Source organism: Papaver somniferum, chromosome 7 (assembly GCF_003573695.1).
Source record: "Papaver somniferum cultivar HN1 chromosome 7, ASM357369v1, whole genome shotgun sequence".
Taxonomy (NCBI): Eukaryota; Viridiplantae; Streptophyta; class Magnoliopsida; order Ranunculales; family Papaveraceae; genus Papaver; species Papaver somniferum.
In genome coordinates this window covers 221,834,060-221,852,121 of record NC_039364.1, presented here as the reverse complement: position 1 = coordinate 221,852,121, position 18,062 = coordinate 221,834,060, and the positions used below count along the sequence as shown (strand labels likewise).

The following is an 18,062-nucleotide window of genomic DNA, read 5'->3' as shown; positions in this document are numbered from 1 at the left end:
AATATCATTTGTATACAGATTTTGCTAAAAATTTCATGGAAGGGTCTTGGGTTGAAAGTTTAGGGGTTTTTTTTGTGTGTTTGTGGTATAATAGTTAACATTTCAGTTCTGACTGCCGTCTACATGTGTAACTGTGGAAAGGTTCCACGTCTGAGCTTCTCTAAGGATGTCACAGTCTTGTTTAATCTTTTGATGGGTTCAGCTTATCATTCTTTTGATGGATGCCATATTTTGGATGTTTATATTTTTGTACTTCAGTTAGAGGATTGGTGGTTGTTATCTATTAATTCTATTTCACCCCCATAATGTGTTTCTTTGTAATTTTTACTTTTATCGTGCGCCTTTACGTTTCTTTTCTAGTTTAATTAGCATTCAGTGTTGTAAAACTTAGCATTTTTCTTACCTATATTTTAGGGAGTTGGCACTTTCTAAAGATGAGCCTGTTAGTATCCAAGTAACACAGTATTATTAAGAATCCATTTTTAGCTGGACTGCTTGAAAATTAATTTTGAAGCTTTCGGATAGATAAAAGAGTTTATGTTGGTTTTATATTAATTTTGCATTGATCAAATAGGAACTGTTGCAGGAGGAAAGTCAAGATAAAAGACTTTCTACAAGAATCTGAAGTGTATTACAATTTACAAGTAGTGTAGAGGACACGAAAGAGGCTCCGGATCGTCTATTCCCAAAAATCCCTATTCTTCTATTTTACCCAGTCTCCATTCGTCACCTGTCTATGTTTTTAACTAACAAAATTTTCGGTTTTGCAAAATATATTGTTGACTAATTTAACGATTTTCTGAAGAGAAAAAAAAAGGAAACAATGTAGATTTTCCTTATATAATTTTTCTACCACTAGCATACTCCCTAATATTATCGTCTTTTTTGCATCCCATCAATTATTTATTTTTTGTTTCTGTTCATGGAGCATCAGCAGGTAACATTTCTTTTCTACAATTTTTTTGTATAATTCTTTGCTTGTATATAATTATATTCATCATTTGTAAATGAAAAGTATAATTAATTTTTGGAATCTGGTTAAATCATAGATAAGATCATCATCTGTTTTGTAGAGATAATGTTCTTCAAATCTTCTACAGTTCCTTTCTTTCCAAATGGTGCTCACAATAGCCGATGAAATTAAACCCCAAACATAATTTCCAGAGATTGAAAAATGACTCGGATGCCAAAATTCAGCTAGAGTTCTCATGGAGTTAGGCACTACCCAAACCAAACCTGTACTAGGAATGAGACCCGACCAAATCTTGTATGCGATCTTCCAATGTAGAAAAAGATGATCTTGCGACTCAAGACCTATTCCACATAAAAGATTGTTGGCAATCTTCTAGACATTTATGTTTGTTAATTGTGTTTGAGCCTGGAAAAGTCCACCCTTTGCATGATTTGAGCTTTTGTCTGATGTAATCATAATTTAGTATAGTAGTCGTTAGTTAGGCTCACGTTATTGTTATAGTTTTGAAAGTGGTAGTAAAAGTTCGTTGCTCGGACTTGTAAAGATTTAAAAATAAAAATATATACAAAAAATATTAACACTTGTGCGAGAAACTAGGACTAAAGATTCGGCCATCTTTCATTTTCAAGTGGTTCAAAATTTAATTCTAGGCGATTATAGTTCAAAACAAAACAAATATTAACTCTATTCTTTGCCAAAGTAGATTCTATAAAATATTACTTGTATTTTATGAGCATGGCGCATCAAGAATCCCTAAGAATAAGCATGCTCCATCAAATAAAATCACAAATAATTAATTAAAATATTAATTCAATTAAAATTGGTGCAAAAAGTAAATAAAGAATTAATTTAAATTACCACATGGATGAAACACGGCCTCCTCCGTCGTCCCAGTCCTTGGGGTTTAACTCATCATGTCAAAAACACACTCAAAATATTTATTTATTGTTCAAAGGGTGTTTACAAGGATGAAAATGGAGATGAAATAATAAAACAGTGAATGTGCGACCCACAAAAAGCGTCCAAAATGAACGACACAGAAGAAGTGCTATTGTCGTTGTGGCTCTAAGTCCCACACCTACGACCCACGGCTGTTAGTCTATTTCACTGTTGAAAAACGACTGCTGATGCAGGTCCGTTCTTCGTGTTCTTCATATTCATCAGCAGCAGCAGCAGCAGAAACCGAGTTTGGGAAAACTCGAATTTCTTCTTCTCTGGCTCTCCTCAGACCCCCAGACTCTCGACACCCTTTCCCAAACTATTTTTCCTTGTATTTATAGTGAATTGGAGCCAAAAATCCGACCATTGATTGCATATATTCTCCATTTAATCCAAATAATAATAACGAAAATTTCCAAAATTAACTCTGTCACACGTTAGAATTGGTTCTGCACACTCCAATTCAGCTCTCCCACGCCTAGTAAGTCGTCGAACGTCCCTTAATCACTTCCATGCATAGCCAAAACACACACAACAGCGTGTACAGGGTGTGTTCAATCCGTGTAGCTCTGTTTTGAGCTCGAGAATGAAATCGATGTTTCCAGCCAATTCTGATCAAATTCGACACCCAAACTTTGTTCCTTATGCGAAATCACATCTTTCTACCAATTTTCAGAGATTGAATCGTACTCTAACCCATTCATTTTGACAATCAAAATTCTGCCAGTTGAAAACTTCATTTCCCGCAAAAAACACAAATTCAAATTGTTGAAGAAGGTGCCCCTTATCCAAAGTGCTGGGGTGCGAATATCAATTGGGGTGGAAATAGTAATTTTTATGGGTTCCTCCGGGACATTTCTGGGACGCTTCTGGTGCATTTCTGGGGTGCCTACGGTACATTTCTCCGGGGTGTAAAACACTGCTTTTTGAGCCCATTTCGCCGCAAGGGCTTATTTCTCTAAAATTTCCTACAAGAACACAAAATAACACAATAAGTACTTAATCGAGTCTAACAATACAGAAAATTGAGAACAAAATAGACACATAAATGCGTCTATCAAATACCCCCAAACTTATTATTTGCTAGTCCTCGAGCAAATTTATTCTAGAAAGGAAAATCATTTGAACCCCTAGGTGGCCCTAGTGGCGGAGTGTTGTATCCGGAGGGTTTACCAGAGGTGTACCCACAAAACCTTTACTCCAGACCCTAGCTATCTACAACGAACCTTGGAAGGCACTAAAGAATCTCCTTGGTTGGCATACTTATTGACTACAAGAGGAAGTACCCTGATGCGAAATTCCAATTGATGTACACGAGTTTGCACTCAAGCATACTAAAATTCATATATAAGTGACAAAGATCTACTCAGATAGTTGCACTATGGACATCATATTCGGAGTCAAACTAATCATATGGATAGATCAAGAAGATGGATATAGAAAAACATAGATGGTGTTGATGTTGACCAAATGATCAATGTTTCACATATCTGTCTGAAGGCCACTGCTAAAATGAACCTATCCTAATGGACTGAGATACGGTCTGACTAATATCAACACTGCTGGCATATACAGGGGAACCAGTGGTCAATAACTTAAATCTAGATCAACAAACTGGCAAATACAAGGGAACCAGCAGTTGACTACACAGAACAATAACCATTTTTTTTAACTTAACGGCATGAATAGATCTTTTTGATCCAAGCGCATGCTTCTTGTCAGCAGATTACATGATAGTTCCCACGGGTCCTGCATTCCACGCTTGCTTAGGCGACGGAAACAGGGAGAACACACGCATATTGCTATCCAAGTGTTAATACTTATTCCGATTGGTCTAACTGGTCCGGTCTTAACCTTTTTTTTTATAGTAACTCAATCACTCTAATTCACCCTAGCAGTAGTAACAACTTGAATCGTGTGCCCCACCTAATCACTTAGAGAAACATAGTTTAAAATGAAAATAAAAATAAAAATAGAAGTGAAAAGGACTCAACGAAATATGGTGAAACTATCATGGTATTTCTAACACCTGAGCTCTGTGCTTTTATGAATAGACTCTTCTAGATGTTTCCATCTAATCAGATTGGTTCCTCAACTCCTACAACCAACATGCTTCCATCCACTTAGATTAGTTAGTGCCTACCTCAATACGCATAAATTTCTAGGCTCTGGAGTTTATTTATTGCAAATAAAAAGTTTCTCCCATACCCCCAAACTTAAATCTAACATTGTGCTCAATGTTCTAAAGATGAAACTAAAAGCATGAACAAGGAGAAACTGTTACCATTTTAAGCGAAAGAGTTAAGGAAAGATATTACCGTGTTGCATGAGCATGGGATACCTCCCAAGAAGTGCTAAGTTTAAAGTCTTCAGCCAGACTTAGAAAAGGATTGGTCAACTCGAACCATAAAGTAACAGTCGAAATAACTGTGGGTCTTCAAAACCAAAAAGAGCTGACCATAGGAAACTGCAGTGAACCAAGAAAATGGACAAGAAAAGCATGCCCTTACCAAGTTTCCTGAAAACTATCGCTAATTGCGGTTCAGGTTCAGGTTCTATGAAAGGGTCTAAATAGAATATTTTCATTGGCTGCGTTTCTTCATAGGTTGGATCCAAATTATTAGGTCCTAGAGTCTGGAAAAACTCAAATAAGAACTTGGAATCACAAAGTAATAACCTAAATAATTGCGGATCCTCTAAGTCAATCAGATATGACTTACATAATTGACCACAGTGAGAATAGTGGTCATTCTTAAGCAAATGTGTCGATTCTAATTTCCTAAGGCATTTAGGTTTAGTCTCACAACTTAATATTCGACACATTTGGAATATAAACGTTCCCACAGTTGGAAGAAAACAATTTGGTGGGAAAACAAAGTCAATCTGGGGATCATAGCCTGGGCAAACCACATCAACCAGAGGATGGGTTTCTAACTACTGAACTTCTTCCTGGACATCATTAGGTTCGGGAAAACGAGTATGAAGGTAATCTTTTAAAATTGTCGAGGCAGAGATATCAAGTCCTAAGTGAAGGGACTTTCTGAGAGTTAAAGGTAAGGCACTATGAAGGTGATAATCACCCCCAAACTTAGAGTTTTTAGTGTCTCTAGATAGACCAGTTACAATCTCCCTAATTTCTGGATCATTAGATTCTTGAAAATGGTCAATTGATTCTTCTAATTTATTATCAGGTAGTGCATCTTTACTCATCTCTACGGTTATATCTTCTTCATCTAATACTATTGTTTCTAAGTCGCTAGACTCTAAAACAACACTTTCGGAATAAACCCGTTCCTCTAAACCACTATCGGCTTCGTAATCAAAAGGAAAAACTATATCGTCTAAAACGGTGGTATCCCTAATCAAATCCTTGTCCTTTTGAATAGGTGAATAATCATAAAAATTATTTGGATTTGAACTAGAAATAATATAATCATTATAAAGATCAATTGGATTAATAGATTCCTGATCACTATGCCTACATATTTCAGATTCTTCATTACTACTATCCTCATCATCATAATAGTACAAAGATGATTGAACCTTATCTAAATAAGTAGTGTCTTTTATTCTAGCCTCGTCCTCTAAATTAGGCAAATATTCACTATTGATATCAAGGGTAGAATTAGAAACCCTATTTTGTAAATTTAGATTATTTCGAGCAGCATTAGCCAACTGTTCATTTTCTGCCTCTAGACGTGCCTGAATTTCACTGAGCATAACACTTATACGTTCACCACTCTCGTTTATCATCTCAGAATATCGTGTACACTCTTCTTTTGAACTATTCATTGCAACTAAACGTTTATACGTCCTTTCAATCCATTGTTGGGTCTCTTCTAGAGATGGAACAGGTTCAGAAATATCATAATCAGGACTAGTTTCCAAAAACGAGTAACCAGTACTACAGTGTTCCTGATTTTCTTGCTCGTAAGACCAATTCGCGTGTGGATACTAATTGGGCTCACCATGGTATGAACCATAACCTTGAAAAGGTTGGCGTTCCCAACTACTATTCCCACCATGGTCATAAAACTGATGATGTCCATATTCAAATTCAGGTCGATACTCATTGTATTGGCTTCTATCATACCAGTTCGACATTCTTAATTGCAAGGGAATTCTACACAACCACAAACAAGGCCGACTCGACTCTACCAAAACAAACTTAAATATTTCTAGCAAACAAAAAGCATGATGGCTCCACTTAGATTCTTTCTAGACCAGCTTCTATCTTTCGAAAGGGAATTCGTTGCAATTTGAGCAAACCCCTCTGGAATCAATCCGAGACAAAGTAAGTTGAATTGAGGTGAGGGAAGCTCAGTGGATCTTTGATACCCAAGGCCTCACCGCTATCACAAGGCGGCGCAGTCACGCATTCAACTCACAGAAACCATCATGAACTTTGGAGTGTGCTTAAAGAGCAACCAATATTTTTCGAACGAGTTTCCTACTAAGCTCGTTACCCTATCGGTCTCGTTCAATTCCAAATTTTAAGCTTGGGTTCGCGTTAGGTTTCGTTTTCCTAAGGCGGGCAAGAAGGGAGCGGTGATGAAATCCGAACCCTTATCTTGTATTGGCCAGGCCTTGCCCTTTACTAGGAATTTAAAAACATTCCAAATTCGTCCTCAATCAATGAATCACCTTAAGGAATACAGTAACTCGCTTACAGGAGATTCGCGAGTGTTTCGATGGACTTACCTCCCGTACCAGACGGGGGATGAACCATTGAAGTCGACTCGAGCCACGACTCCTATGTCATGTACGAACCCGAGGGGCCGAGACGATATAGTAATCGTCGTCCTTCCCTGCACACAGTTTATATAATTTTTTTTTAATAATAATACCCTTCCCTAGGGTTAAAAAAATAAAGTCCAATTGTTTAAAGTCCAAATTCCAAAATAAATAAATAAAAAATTACAGTGTTCCTCACACACTCTAAAAAAATTAAAAATTAAATCCTAAAATTGTCCTTTTTTTCTTCTCTTTTCGCTTTTCGCTTTAAGCTTTTTCCTCTCCAAGTCCTTAGTGCTCCACTTCGAACCTGTAAATCAAAGAAAAAAAGACAAAGTAAAAAGGAACAAATAATATAAAAAAAAAATCTACATACAAGTCCGCGTCGGCGACGCCATTTTGTTATAGTTTTGAAAGTGGTAGTAAAAGTTCGTTGCTCGGACTTGTAAAGATTTAAAAATAAAAATATATACAAAAAATATTAACACTGGTGCGAGAAACTGGGACTAAAGATTCGGCCATCTTTCATTTTCAAGTGGTTCAAAATTTAATTCTAGGCGATTATAGTTCAAAACAAAACAAATATTAACTCTATTCTTTGCCAAAGTAGATTCTATAAAATATTACTTGTATTTTATGAGAATGGCGCATCAAGAATCCCTAAGACTAAGCATGCTCCATCAAATAAAATCACAAATAATTAATTAACATCTTAATTCAATTAAAATTGGTGCAAAAAGTAAATAAAGAATTAATTTAAATTACCACATGGATGAAACACGGCCTCCTCCGTCGTCCCAGTGCTTGGGGTTTAACTCGTCATGTCAAAAACACGCTCAAAATATTTATTTACTGTTCAAAGGGTGTTTACAAGGATGAAAATGGAGATGAAATAATAAAACAGTGAATGTGCGACCCACAAAAGCGTCCAAAATGAACGACACAGAAGAAGTGCTATTGTCGCTGTGGCTCTAAGACCCACACCTACGACCCACGGCTGTTAGTCTATTTCACTGTTGAAAAACGACTGCTGATGCAGGTCCGTTCTTCGTGTTCTTCATATTCATCAGCAGCAGCAGCAGCAGAAACCGAGTTTGGGAAAACTCGAATTTCTTCTTCTCTGGCTCTCCTCAGACCCCCAGACTCTCGACACCCTTTCACAAACTGTTTTTCCTTGTATTTATAGTGAATTGGAGCCAAAAATCCGACCATTGATTGCATATATTCTCCATTTAATCCAAATAATAATAACGAAAATTTCCAAAATTAACTCTGTCACACGTTAGAATTGGTTCTGCACACTCCAATTCATCTCTCCCACGCCTAGTAAGTCGGCGAACGTCCCTTAATCACTTCCATGCATAGCCAAAACACACACAACAGCGTGTACAGGGTGTGTTCAGTCCGTGTAGCTCTGTTTTGAGATCGAGAATCAAATCGATATTTCCAGCCAATTCCGATCAAATTCGACACCCAAACTTTGTTCCTTATGCCAAATCACATCTTTCTGCCAATTTTCAGCGATTGAATCGTACTCTAACCCATTCATTTTGACAATCAAAATTCTGCCAGTTGAAAACTTCATTTCCTGCCAAAAACACAAATTCAAATTGTTGAAGAAGGTGCCCCTTATCCAGAGTGCTGGGGTGCGAATATCAATTGGGGTGGAAATAGTAATTTTTATGGGTTCCTCCGGGACATTTCTGGGACGTTTCCGGTGCATTTCTGGGGTGCCTACGGTACATTTCTCCGGGGTGTAAAACACTGCTTTTTGAGCCCATTTCGCCGCAAGGGCTTATTTCTCTAAAATTTCCTACAAGAACACAAAATAACACAATAAGTACTTAATCGAGTCTAACAATACAGAAAATTGAGAACAAAATAGACACATAAATGCGTCTATCAGTTATATATGACTGTTATCACCATTGCTACATATTGTGGTTGTGACAGATAAGAGAATGCTCAAACAAACAAAAAAACAAAACAAAAAAACCTTGCATTCAAAAAAAAAACTCTCGATCAGTTGTAACCTTAAGCTCCCGTAAAAGGATAATCCTTTGAGTTCATATAGAAGTGAAGCGGACGAAGTCCATGCTTCATCTTTTGTTGGAATGATGTTTATCCATATTCCAACAAAATAAAATAAAATATCATTCTATCAATAGATGAATGTGGTACCAGGGAGTATGCTAGGGGTAGAAAATGATATAAGGAAAATCTGAGTTGTTTCCTTTTTTTCCTCTTCAGTAAATCTTTAATTTAGTCAACAATATATTTTGCAAAACCGTAAGTTTTTAAGTTAAAAATTTAGACACATGTCGATTGGAGACTGGGTGGAACAGCGGAACAATGAGATTTCGTAATAGGAAATCCGGAGCCCACAAAAGATTCCTCTACGAAGGAGATGGCAGAGGCGTCATGCACTTTTTAGTGGGTATGTTCCTAATTTTTTTTGTTAACTATATCTATTCAATTGAAGACGGAAAGAAAGAAAATGTTTTTTTTTTTTTTTTTTGTAATATCTTGGTGGAGTTGTTTTCCTCGTTATGCATATATGATTTGACAATGGTATAAACAAAAATATATTACCTATTGTGATATGAAATGTATATCTTCGATTCAATGACGTAGATGAGACTTTATTATTATGTTTTAGCAGTCTATATCTTGTTTCATTCACATACTCTGTCTTTTAATATAGAGGCACATCTTCGATAGGATAAAACATGCCAAAGTCCCAGAAGAGTTAATCTGGATTCTAAACGGCAAGGAAATGGGAAATTTTTCTCTCATCCTCTATCGAGAGAATCCTTACTATTGGCTGAATTGCAGAATCCTCACTTGTTTCGTCGTCTACTTTTTCATGTCCAAACTATAAAATTGTTGCGCTTACATGTGTGATCAACTTGCCAGGTGTATATGCTTGTAGGCATTGTAAGGACCACCAATCAAAATGTTAGTTTAGTTGGGCATAAGATTTTCATAGCAGCGTTATGGAGCATAATTATGCTTAATTTCTTGAATTTTATTTCGAGTTTTTTGCAGAATAACTTAGTTATCACTTTGTACCTTATTCTGAAGAGAAAGTTGATCCTGAAACATACCCACAAACACAGTCTTAGACTTTGGAGGCCTCGAGCTAACACTTGCCGACCGCCAATCTTATGTGGACTAGGAAATAAAACCTTTTCTTGGCGCTTCGGCAGTTAATATAGTGAGATCTCACATGAAGTTTGCTAAGACAAAATGAGGTCTTTTTGTGTTTATTTCAAGGTCTTATGCGCTTCCCTAAGTAGAGGTCTTATGCATCCTCCCCCTGTTTAATAGGTTTTATCCTTGCCCTGGGGTACTATTTTTGGTCGGTCGAAAAAAATCTCAGGAGACCATTACTCTTTCAAGTAATAATCCATTGATCTTGCCTTATCATATTTCGCATTATTGCCTCGGCAGGATATTTCTCACGCGAAGATGCGACTTGCCTAGATACTCCCTTGAATAGAATCCCCATGACATTGTCGTCTTTGACATAATTCAGCTCCCTGGTGGAGGGTGTCGTCCTTTATATTCCACCTGATTTCCCTTTCAAGGAAGCTTACCCCTAACGGGTTAGGTTGGGCTCTTCCCATCCGGTGATACCAACAATTAGTTGTTTTCGTGACCTCTTATCCCTCCACCGATATCGCTTGTGGTTACGAGATCACACCCCAATTGGGGTTTCTTGAGGACCGAGTGTATCATAACCAGGACTTGCCAAGAATGGCTAGAAACGCTCCAGACGCCCAGGCACGCTTAGCTCAACCGTGTACCGCGGCGTCCTGATCGAGTTTGTACACTCCTTAGGAGAGAACTTATTACCCTGGGCTTGTGACCCAAGAGTCTCTGCTGGATAAGATTTTGTTTCTCCCCGAACTCTCCATGGATCAGTTTCTAGTATAGTATTGCTTTCCCCTGAGACATACATTACTAGGTTTTCCCTAATTATGACGCGCGTTAGGCCTTATTTGTATTGCCTCTTGCATTTACGCGAACTAGGATGCACGCCACAATTGGATGCCTAGCTTTCCTATTTAGGGGTTTGAACATTTATTGCCTCCTATTGTGGTCTTATCTCGTAAGGTTTTATTTTTGCCTTTTACTTCTGCTTGTCATTATTTTCTCTCTTATTGTTGCCTTTTTCTTCTTTGCTTTTCTTCGTGTCTCTTCTTTTCATCTTTCTATTTTCTTCTTATTATGCTGCATTTGTGCTATATGCGTAAAATCTTGGTGTTGCGGGATGATCTTTGAGCAAAAATAATAAAATGAGCAGTAGGTATGGTTCGAGCACAGGACCTATAGCTTGCACCTTGCCTCATTGTCCATCTGTGTGACCTCTTGTGTGCGATAGAATGAAACGATGCTCTAAGTTTATCCATATCTTCGTCACAATGATGTAACTTTACCCATATCTTCGCACTTGGTAGTGGGGTTTTACAAAAATTGAGTGTCGACGGACTTGATCGGGTGACTTTATACTCATTCCCTTCGTTTAGGACCGTCTGCGCCAACACTGGCGTGGGAGATAAAATACAAGGAAGTCCTCTTATTCTTATTTTCTCCCTCTTCGCCTTTCTCAGTGCTGGCATATCATCGCCCTTACGTTATTCATCCATGGAAGGTTTGTCTTCGCCCTGACTAACCATATTTGCCTGTGCTGTTATATTTCTCCCTTGATGGTTCATGTTGTTAGAATAACTTAGTTATCTCTTTGTACCTTCTACTGAAGAGAAAGTTGATCCCTACAAATACCCACAAACACGTGGACTAGGACATAAAACATTTGCTCGGCGCCTCGGCAGTTAATAGAGTGAGATCTCACATGAAGTTTGCTAAGCCAAAATGAGGAGAGCATTTTTTTAAAATATACTAGTTTTATACAATCGAAATTGAAGTGTTCTCTTTAGCTTAGTTATGCTGGATGGGGTTAATCTGTTGAATGCAGAGGATTAAAATAACTATTGGAGCTGTAGAGAATTTGGTTCTGACGTGTTTGTGGACTGAACTTTAAAATCCATTCAAATCTTTTGGAACAATGTATTGTTTCCTTCTTACTCGAGTTTAGTTTTTATTTTTGCTGTTACAATGTATTTTCAATACATAAATCTTTGTTAAACCGTAAAAGAATTCCTCAACCCATTTATGAGGAATTAATTACCAGTTCACTACATGAGGTTTTGGTGCACACAATGAAAGAAACGTCTTACCGAAAAAACAAACATATTATCCAAAGGGAATGAACTCCGAGCAAAATGAAATTCAATTCTAGCAAGGTACGAGGATATGCAGCATCCAAAGGGAAATTAACTACCATTAAAGTGGCTTGAAAGAAACAAGGCCTTCTTGACAGTCATGAAAACCTGAATTCCCCAAATTGGTCGAATTTGGCCGACAGTTCTAGCAAGGTAGATTGACAATTCCCCAAATTGGTCGCCAAATCAGACACTTTTTCTTCTTCCTTCTTCAACTTATCTTCAAGACTTTTAATCCTCTCCAGCTCTTCGAGTTTCTGAATCTGCAAATGAATAGACAATTAGCACTTGGGGCCATAGAAAATGAGTAAGCTAGTAGAAGCAAGTACCCAAATCATACTTGGGGCCAAAGAAAATGGGTAAGCTAGTAGGCTTGTTACTGATATCTACATTCCAAAAACCTCAAAAAAAGTCCAAAAGGCCAAACACCATATTACAGATTCAAATTTCAATATCAGTAAACCCAAGAGTCCCTATAGAGCATTAACGAAAATCTAAGGTATACAAAAGCAATGGAAAAATATCAAGCATTACATTGACAAAATAAATAATCAAAATCTAATAATAAAAGAAGTTTTTGATCAGTGTGACTTACATTGACAAAAGAAGTGATTCTTTCCCCTGAATCAGTTTCATCCTTTGTTTCAACCAACTGTCCAACTCTTCTGATCTTGACAAGTTGATTTTGATATCTCTCAATACACCTATCCACAGGTTCTTGTATATTCAATGCATCAACTGTGGGATCTTTTGAAATATGCTGAAGTTTGGTAATTTTTTCTTCCAACTTAGCCTCAAATGATGGAGCTTTCTGTTTGAGGGATTGTAATTGGTTAAATAAGAAATCGATTTGCTTGCTTACGCTATCAAATTCTCTATCTTCTTCCATCACTTGTTCTTCTTGATTTGTTGAAAGAGAAAAAAAATTATCCTGTGGTGTGGATGTACTAGTTTTTCTTTGTTTTGAGGTTTTGTGCATCTATTATTGTGAGGCACGGGGGAGCTTTAAATAGTAGTATGGTTTTGGGACTCAGAAAGCTGTAGTCTTTATCAGAGGCAGCTACTTTACTCGTGCAATGACCCTCTTCACCTTTACAATACCAAAGAGAGACTGAAGCGTCAGAAGTTTGAGTGTTGAAGTGTAGAAGACTGATAGAAACGTGACAAAAGAGTTGGGACTTTTGACTAATATATTAGGGTCTCTGTTGTCTATTGTCCCTGAACTGAAACAGATAAAGAGGATGTACTAGTTTTTCTTTGTTTTGAAGTTTTGTGCATCTAGTATTGTGAGGCACGAGGGAGCTTTAAAGAGTAGTATGGTTTTGGGACTCGGAAAGCTAGCTGTAGTCTTTATCAGAGGCAGCTACTTTGTGCAAATTTGTGTTAAGGATTATGTCTTGACTTTTGAACTCAAAAAGGTACCTGGTTTGTAGGCCATTTTCCTGGTTACTTATCAATCTAAATAGGGTTTTTTTAACAATACGTTCCTCTTTATAATTATCATTACAACTATGTCCCTCTTTTAAACAGAATTAGAAATATATCCCTCTGTTAAGTTTTTCCATCCGAATTATTGTTTTTAAAAATTCGTTGCCACGTCACACGAATTTACATCCAAATGTGGACAAACATGCCCTCAACGTTTTAACTGTACAAGCTGACGTGGAATCCTTTACACGTGGCTACTTGTACACGTTATCCATGATGGCATGGCAAATATGACCGTTTGAACGGTCATAATATGCTCCATGTACTATAAAACCACCATCTCTTCCATTTTTTTTAATCTGCAGTACATAAAAATCCATAAAAAATCTGCAAAATCATCTAATTTTTTCCTACAAATGATGGAGTTATGCACAAATTTAATGTCAGTAGTAGTATGGGTGAGGTATCTAGCTGCAGTAGCAGTTGTAACAGTTTATGTTCAATGTGTGAAATAGATAGTCATCCACCAATTCAGTGTCCATGGATCTACTCTAGGTGCAAGAATGTACCTTGCAATGGTATTAGAAGAATGTTGTTGTCTCAAACTCCTGAGCATCCTGGTGAGAAATTCTTCAACTGCTCCATCTGCAACTATTTTGAATGGTTTGTAGATGCAATAGATTATGATAAAGCTTTGGATGTTCAACTTCCTGCCAATAAGTGTTGCTTTGCTTGTGGTGACATAAACTACCAGTTCAATTCCTGTCCATTCCAAAATCAACCTTGTAAGAAGAATTGCAGTGGAAAATACATGTTAAAAGTTTGTAGAAATAAACACAACCACAATTTATGTTACCTGCAATGCAACAACATCCAATGTCAAGACTTCCAGTGGATCTCTGATGTTGTTTTCCTTGCTGCCAAATCCAAGGAAATATCTGCTAAGTTGAAGATGGCTAACCTGTGTAAGCAATTACAAAACAATCTACAAATGTAATGAAAAGAACTAAGTTTATATAATCTACTACTTACATATATATATATATATATATATATATATATATATATATATATATATATATATATATATAACTGATGTAACTTATACTGATCAAAATGGTGAACACCATTATCCTTACAATAAACTGATCAAAAGATCATAACCCAAATAGTCTTGGAAAGAAACTTAAAAAAAACAAGCAAACTCTACTGAGTTGCAGATGTTCCCTTCTTCTTTTGTGGCTTTGGTGCTTGAAATGTTTGGTTGAACCAACCAGCGCCATTGACAGACTGGCTAAAAGTCTGTTGCACAACTCCTCTTCCACCTCTTGCTCCTCTACCACCCCTTCCACCTCTTGCTCCTCTACCACCCCTTCCTCTAGATGCAAGGGCAGAAGATGTTGATGGTGCATTTTGAGATGTTAATGCTGAGGTTGATGCAGCTGCAGAAGTTGATGCAGATCCTCTACTTGTACATGTACCTATGCCTCCCCTAGAACCTCTACCTCTACCTCTCCCTCTCCTGCTCCTGCTGGAACTGCACTCAGCTGGATCTGGGTAAGTAGTTTCTTGGGTTCCTCCATCTACCATGGTTCTTGGTCTCCTTCCTTTATGACTAGAACCAACCTCACCACCAGCACAAGTTCTTTTGTTATGGCCTATCTTGTTGCATCTCTTACATGTCCTCTGTCTCTTCTCATTCACATGATCATCATGCCCCAACTTCCTCTTCTTAGCAGGTCTTCCTGGTTTCCTCATATGTATAGGTGGTTTGACAAAAGGCTCTTGAGGCTACAAACAAAAGAAGCAACACAGAAGAAAAAAAGAAGTTAGATCTGGTTATAAATACAAAAACCTAAGAAATAAAGTAACCCTAAATGAATTTGTAAAGTAATAAAGAAAGGGAACAAGATAAGATTCCCAACAAAGAAGAAAAGGACAAAAAAAAAACACAATAAAGGGTAAATAATGATGTCGCCTCTTCCAAATCTTCGCTCCCTCTGAGTAATTGCATTTGGGTGGCATAAGTGGCTTTGTATGCATCCAATGTGTAGTATGGACTACAATAACTACAAAACAGACAAGGGAAACAACTACATAACATAGTAAATGAGAAATGAAAGTAGTTGAGCACATTCAACAAACATACAGACATTCAATAAACATGCAGACATCAATAAACTTACTCTTCCCAATTAGGTCTTAAAGTCTTCAAAACACAGACAGCATGCTGACAGGGAAATCCCCTCAGTTGCCATTGGACACTACTACAAGTCTTTTTGATCAGATCAACTTGGAAGACAAAATTGTGAATTGATGTAACTTGATAACTAATACCATATACAACACCACTAATCCTAAACAGACCAGTGCATTCTTTCATCTTCTCAATCATCTTCATTGCTTCAGGTACTAATTCACCATTTTTCCAATTCAAAGACAACTGCTTTCTCCTATACCACAAGCTCATTATTAACTATCCATACATTAAGCCCAAGGTACAAATAAGCTTGTCTCTAAGTTTCTTAATCATGTTATTAAAGGACTCAGAGAAATTATTGTTCATATGTTCACAACATGAAGAGGGGTCAAAGAATGCTCTGGACCACTAGGTAGGATCCTCAGTCATCATATATTGAGCATCATATGCATTTTCCAGCACCAAAGCATCCATATGGAACTGGACAAAGATAAACATGAAGGCTATTAACAATTTATAACTAATAAAACATTCCATGACATAAACAAGTTACAATTGAACACAAAGTGATTTATTACCTTCCAGTGGGTGAACTTGTAGGCTTTAGCAGAATTCCAGATAAGGTTATGTATCTTTGAACCCTTGTAGTGAGTCTTCAAATTCTTGAACATGTGTCTACAAATTCAGTAAAACATATATTAGAAGGTGAAAAAAAATTAATTATGGTAAAAATAATGAACATACCTAAAACAATATCTGTGTGGGCTTCCTGGAAATAAAGCACTAACAACCTCAATTAAACCTTTTTGCCTATCAGAAATGAAAGTAATTGTTTCATCTGATTCAATCAGGGGCTTTAACTTCTTCAAAAACAAATACCAATTCTTAAAACATTCATTTTTGACCACTTGTATTGCTAATGGTACAACCTGGTTCTGTGCATCTAAACCAGTAGCATCCATAAGAACACCTCCCAGTTTTCCAGTAAGGTGACATGCATCAACACCAACCACTTTTCTGCAACCATTTTTCCAACCATGAATTGGAGCATGAAATGCAATCATCATTGACTCAAAGCAATTATCCTCCCTGAAACATTACATGTACATTATACAAACATTACATAATAACCATTATACAAACATTACATAAAAAAAAAGGTTATAATTAACAATTTACCTTCCAACACTGTAATTTTTTCTGCAGAACCAGGATAAGTTCTTGCCACTATGTCTAAAAAGGATGGAACCATTTTATAAGAGTCTTCATAGCTACCATGCACTTTTTCCTAGCAACATGATATGGAAGAGAAGTCTTGTGGGAAGTGTATAATTCATTTGCAATTTCCCATGGCTGCTGAAGGAATCCACCAGCCTTCAGCTTCTCAAATAGATACTGAGCAATAGACTCTGCATTGGCTGATTTATTTATGCTAAATGGATCTCCAACACAAGTATGCTCCAGATTCATACTTCTAACAGTAAAAGTCTTCTCCCCCTTTGTATTTGATACAAATATTTGAAACTTACAACCTTCAGACTTATGATACCTACATATCACTCTTATCCTTCTATTGTCACAAGGCTTCAAAATATACTGAAATTTCTTTATCACTGCAAAAGTCCTGAGATGCTTCTTAAACTGTATCTTGTCTTCAAACTGCATACCCACCTCCATTACATCAGGATTATACGCTACTTGACCATCATCAACTGGAAATAATTCTTCATACATATCAGCAATATGTAGACCCCAATCTTGGTCCCATTCCTGGTAAAAACTTTGAAGGGCCTCTTCTTTCTTCTTCTCATCTTCAGAGTCAAGCTTATCATCTTCATAGTCAGATTGATACTGTGAGTTACCAAGGCAGTTGTCATTATCACTAGGCACTAAAGCCAGTGCAACACATTTTCCTTTATCCCTTTCAGGTACATCATCTCCTTGTGAACCTAAAAAGTCTGCCAAAAGTATTGTTAGTCATCATAACACATTAAATAGCTTAATGTAAAGTACATAATCAAAATTAGTACTGCAACATTACCTTCATTTAAAAAGTTCCGCCAAAAGCCATCATCAAAGTAGATGTCCACAAAATCTCTGACATCAGTTATCTCAATATCATTTTCCTCATCATCAGAGCAGGGTGGACTTCTATCATCATCAACTGGATGGCACACATCCTATTCCACATTATCTAATTGAATGTTCTCATACTCTACATCCACATTATCATCTGGATGGCAGAAATCTTCATCATTCAAAGTAACCTCGTAAATAAAACATTTATCTGAGCATCAATTGACTTACAAACCAACCTTGTACTTTTCCTAGTAGCAGGAGAAATTATTGGTGAATTGCTTATAACCTTCTTCTTAGGTGTAGAAAACACAAAGTCATCTTCATGTGTCACCTTCTTCTTAGGTGTAGAAAACACCATCTCAGAGTCATTTGTCACCTTCTTAGTAGGTGTTAAATACCTAACTTCATTAGTAACCCCTGA

At 36.9% G+C, this 18,062-nt stretch overlaps 1 protein-coding gene across 1 annotated transcript; it reads right to left on the bottom strand.

The window, feature by feature from the left end:
• Positions 1-11,730: 11,730 nt before the first annotated feature.
• LOC113293390 lies at positions 11,731-12,892 on the bottom strand. Its single transcript, XM_026542045.1, has 2 exons — positions 12,530-12,892; positions 11,731-12,197 (listed from the first exon to the last, which is right to left on the bottom strand). Exons 1-2 carry the CDS (start codon positions 12,821-12,823, stop codon positions 12,033-12,035), a joined length of 459 nt encoding a protein of 152 aa, XP_026397830.1. The 5' UTR covers positions 12,824-12,892; the 3' UTR covers positions 11,731-12,032.
• Between the last annotated feature and the right edge of the window lie 5,170 nt (positions 12,893-18,062).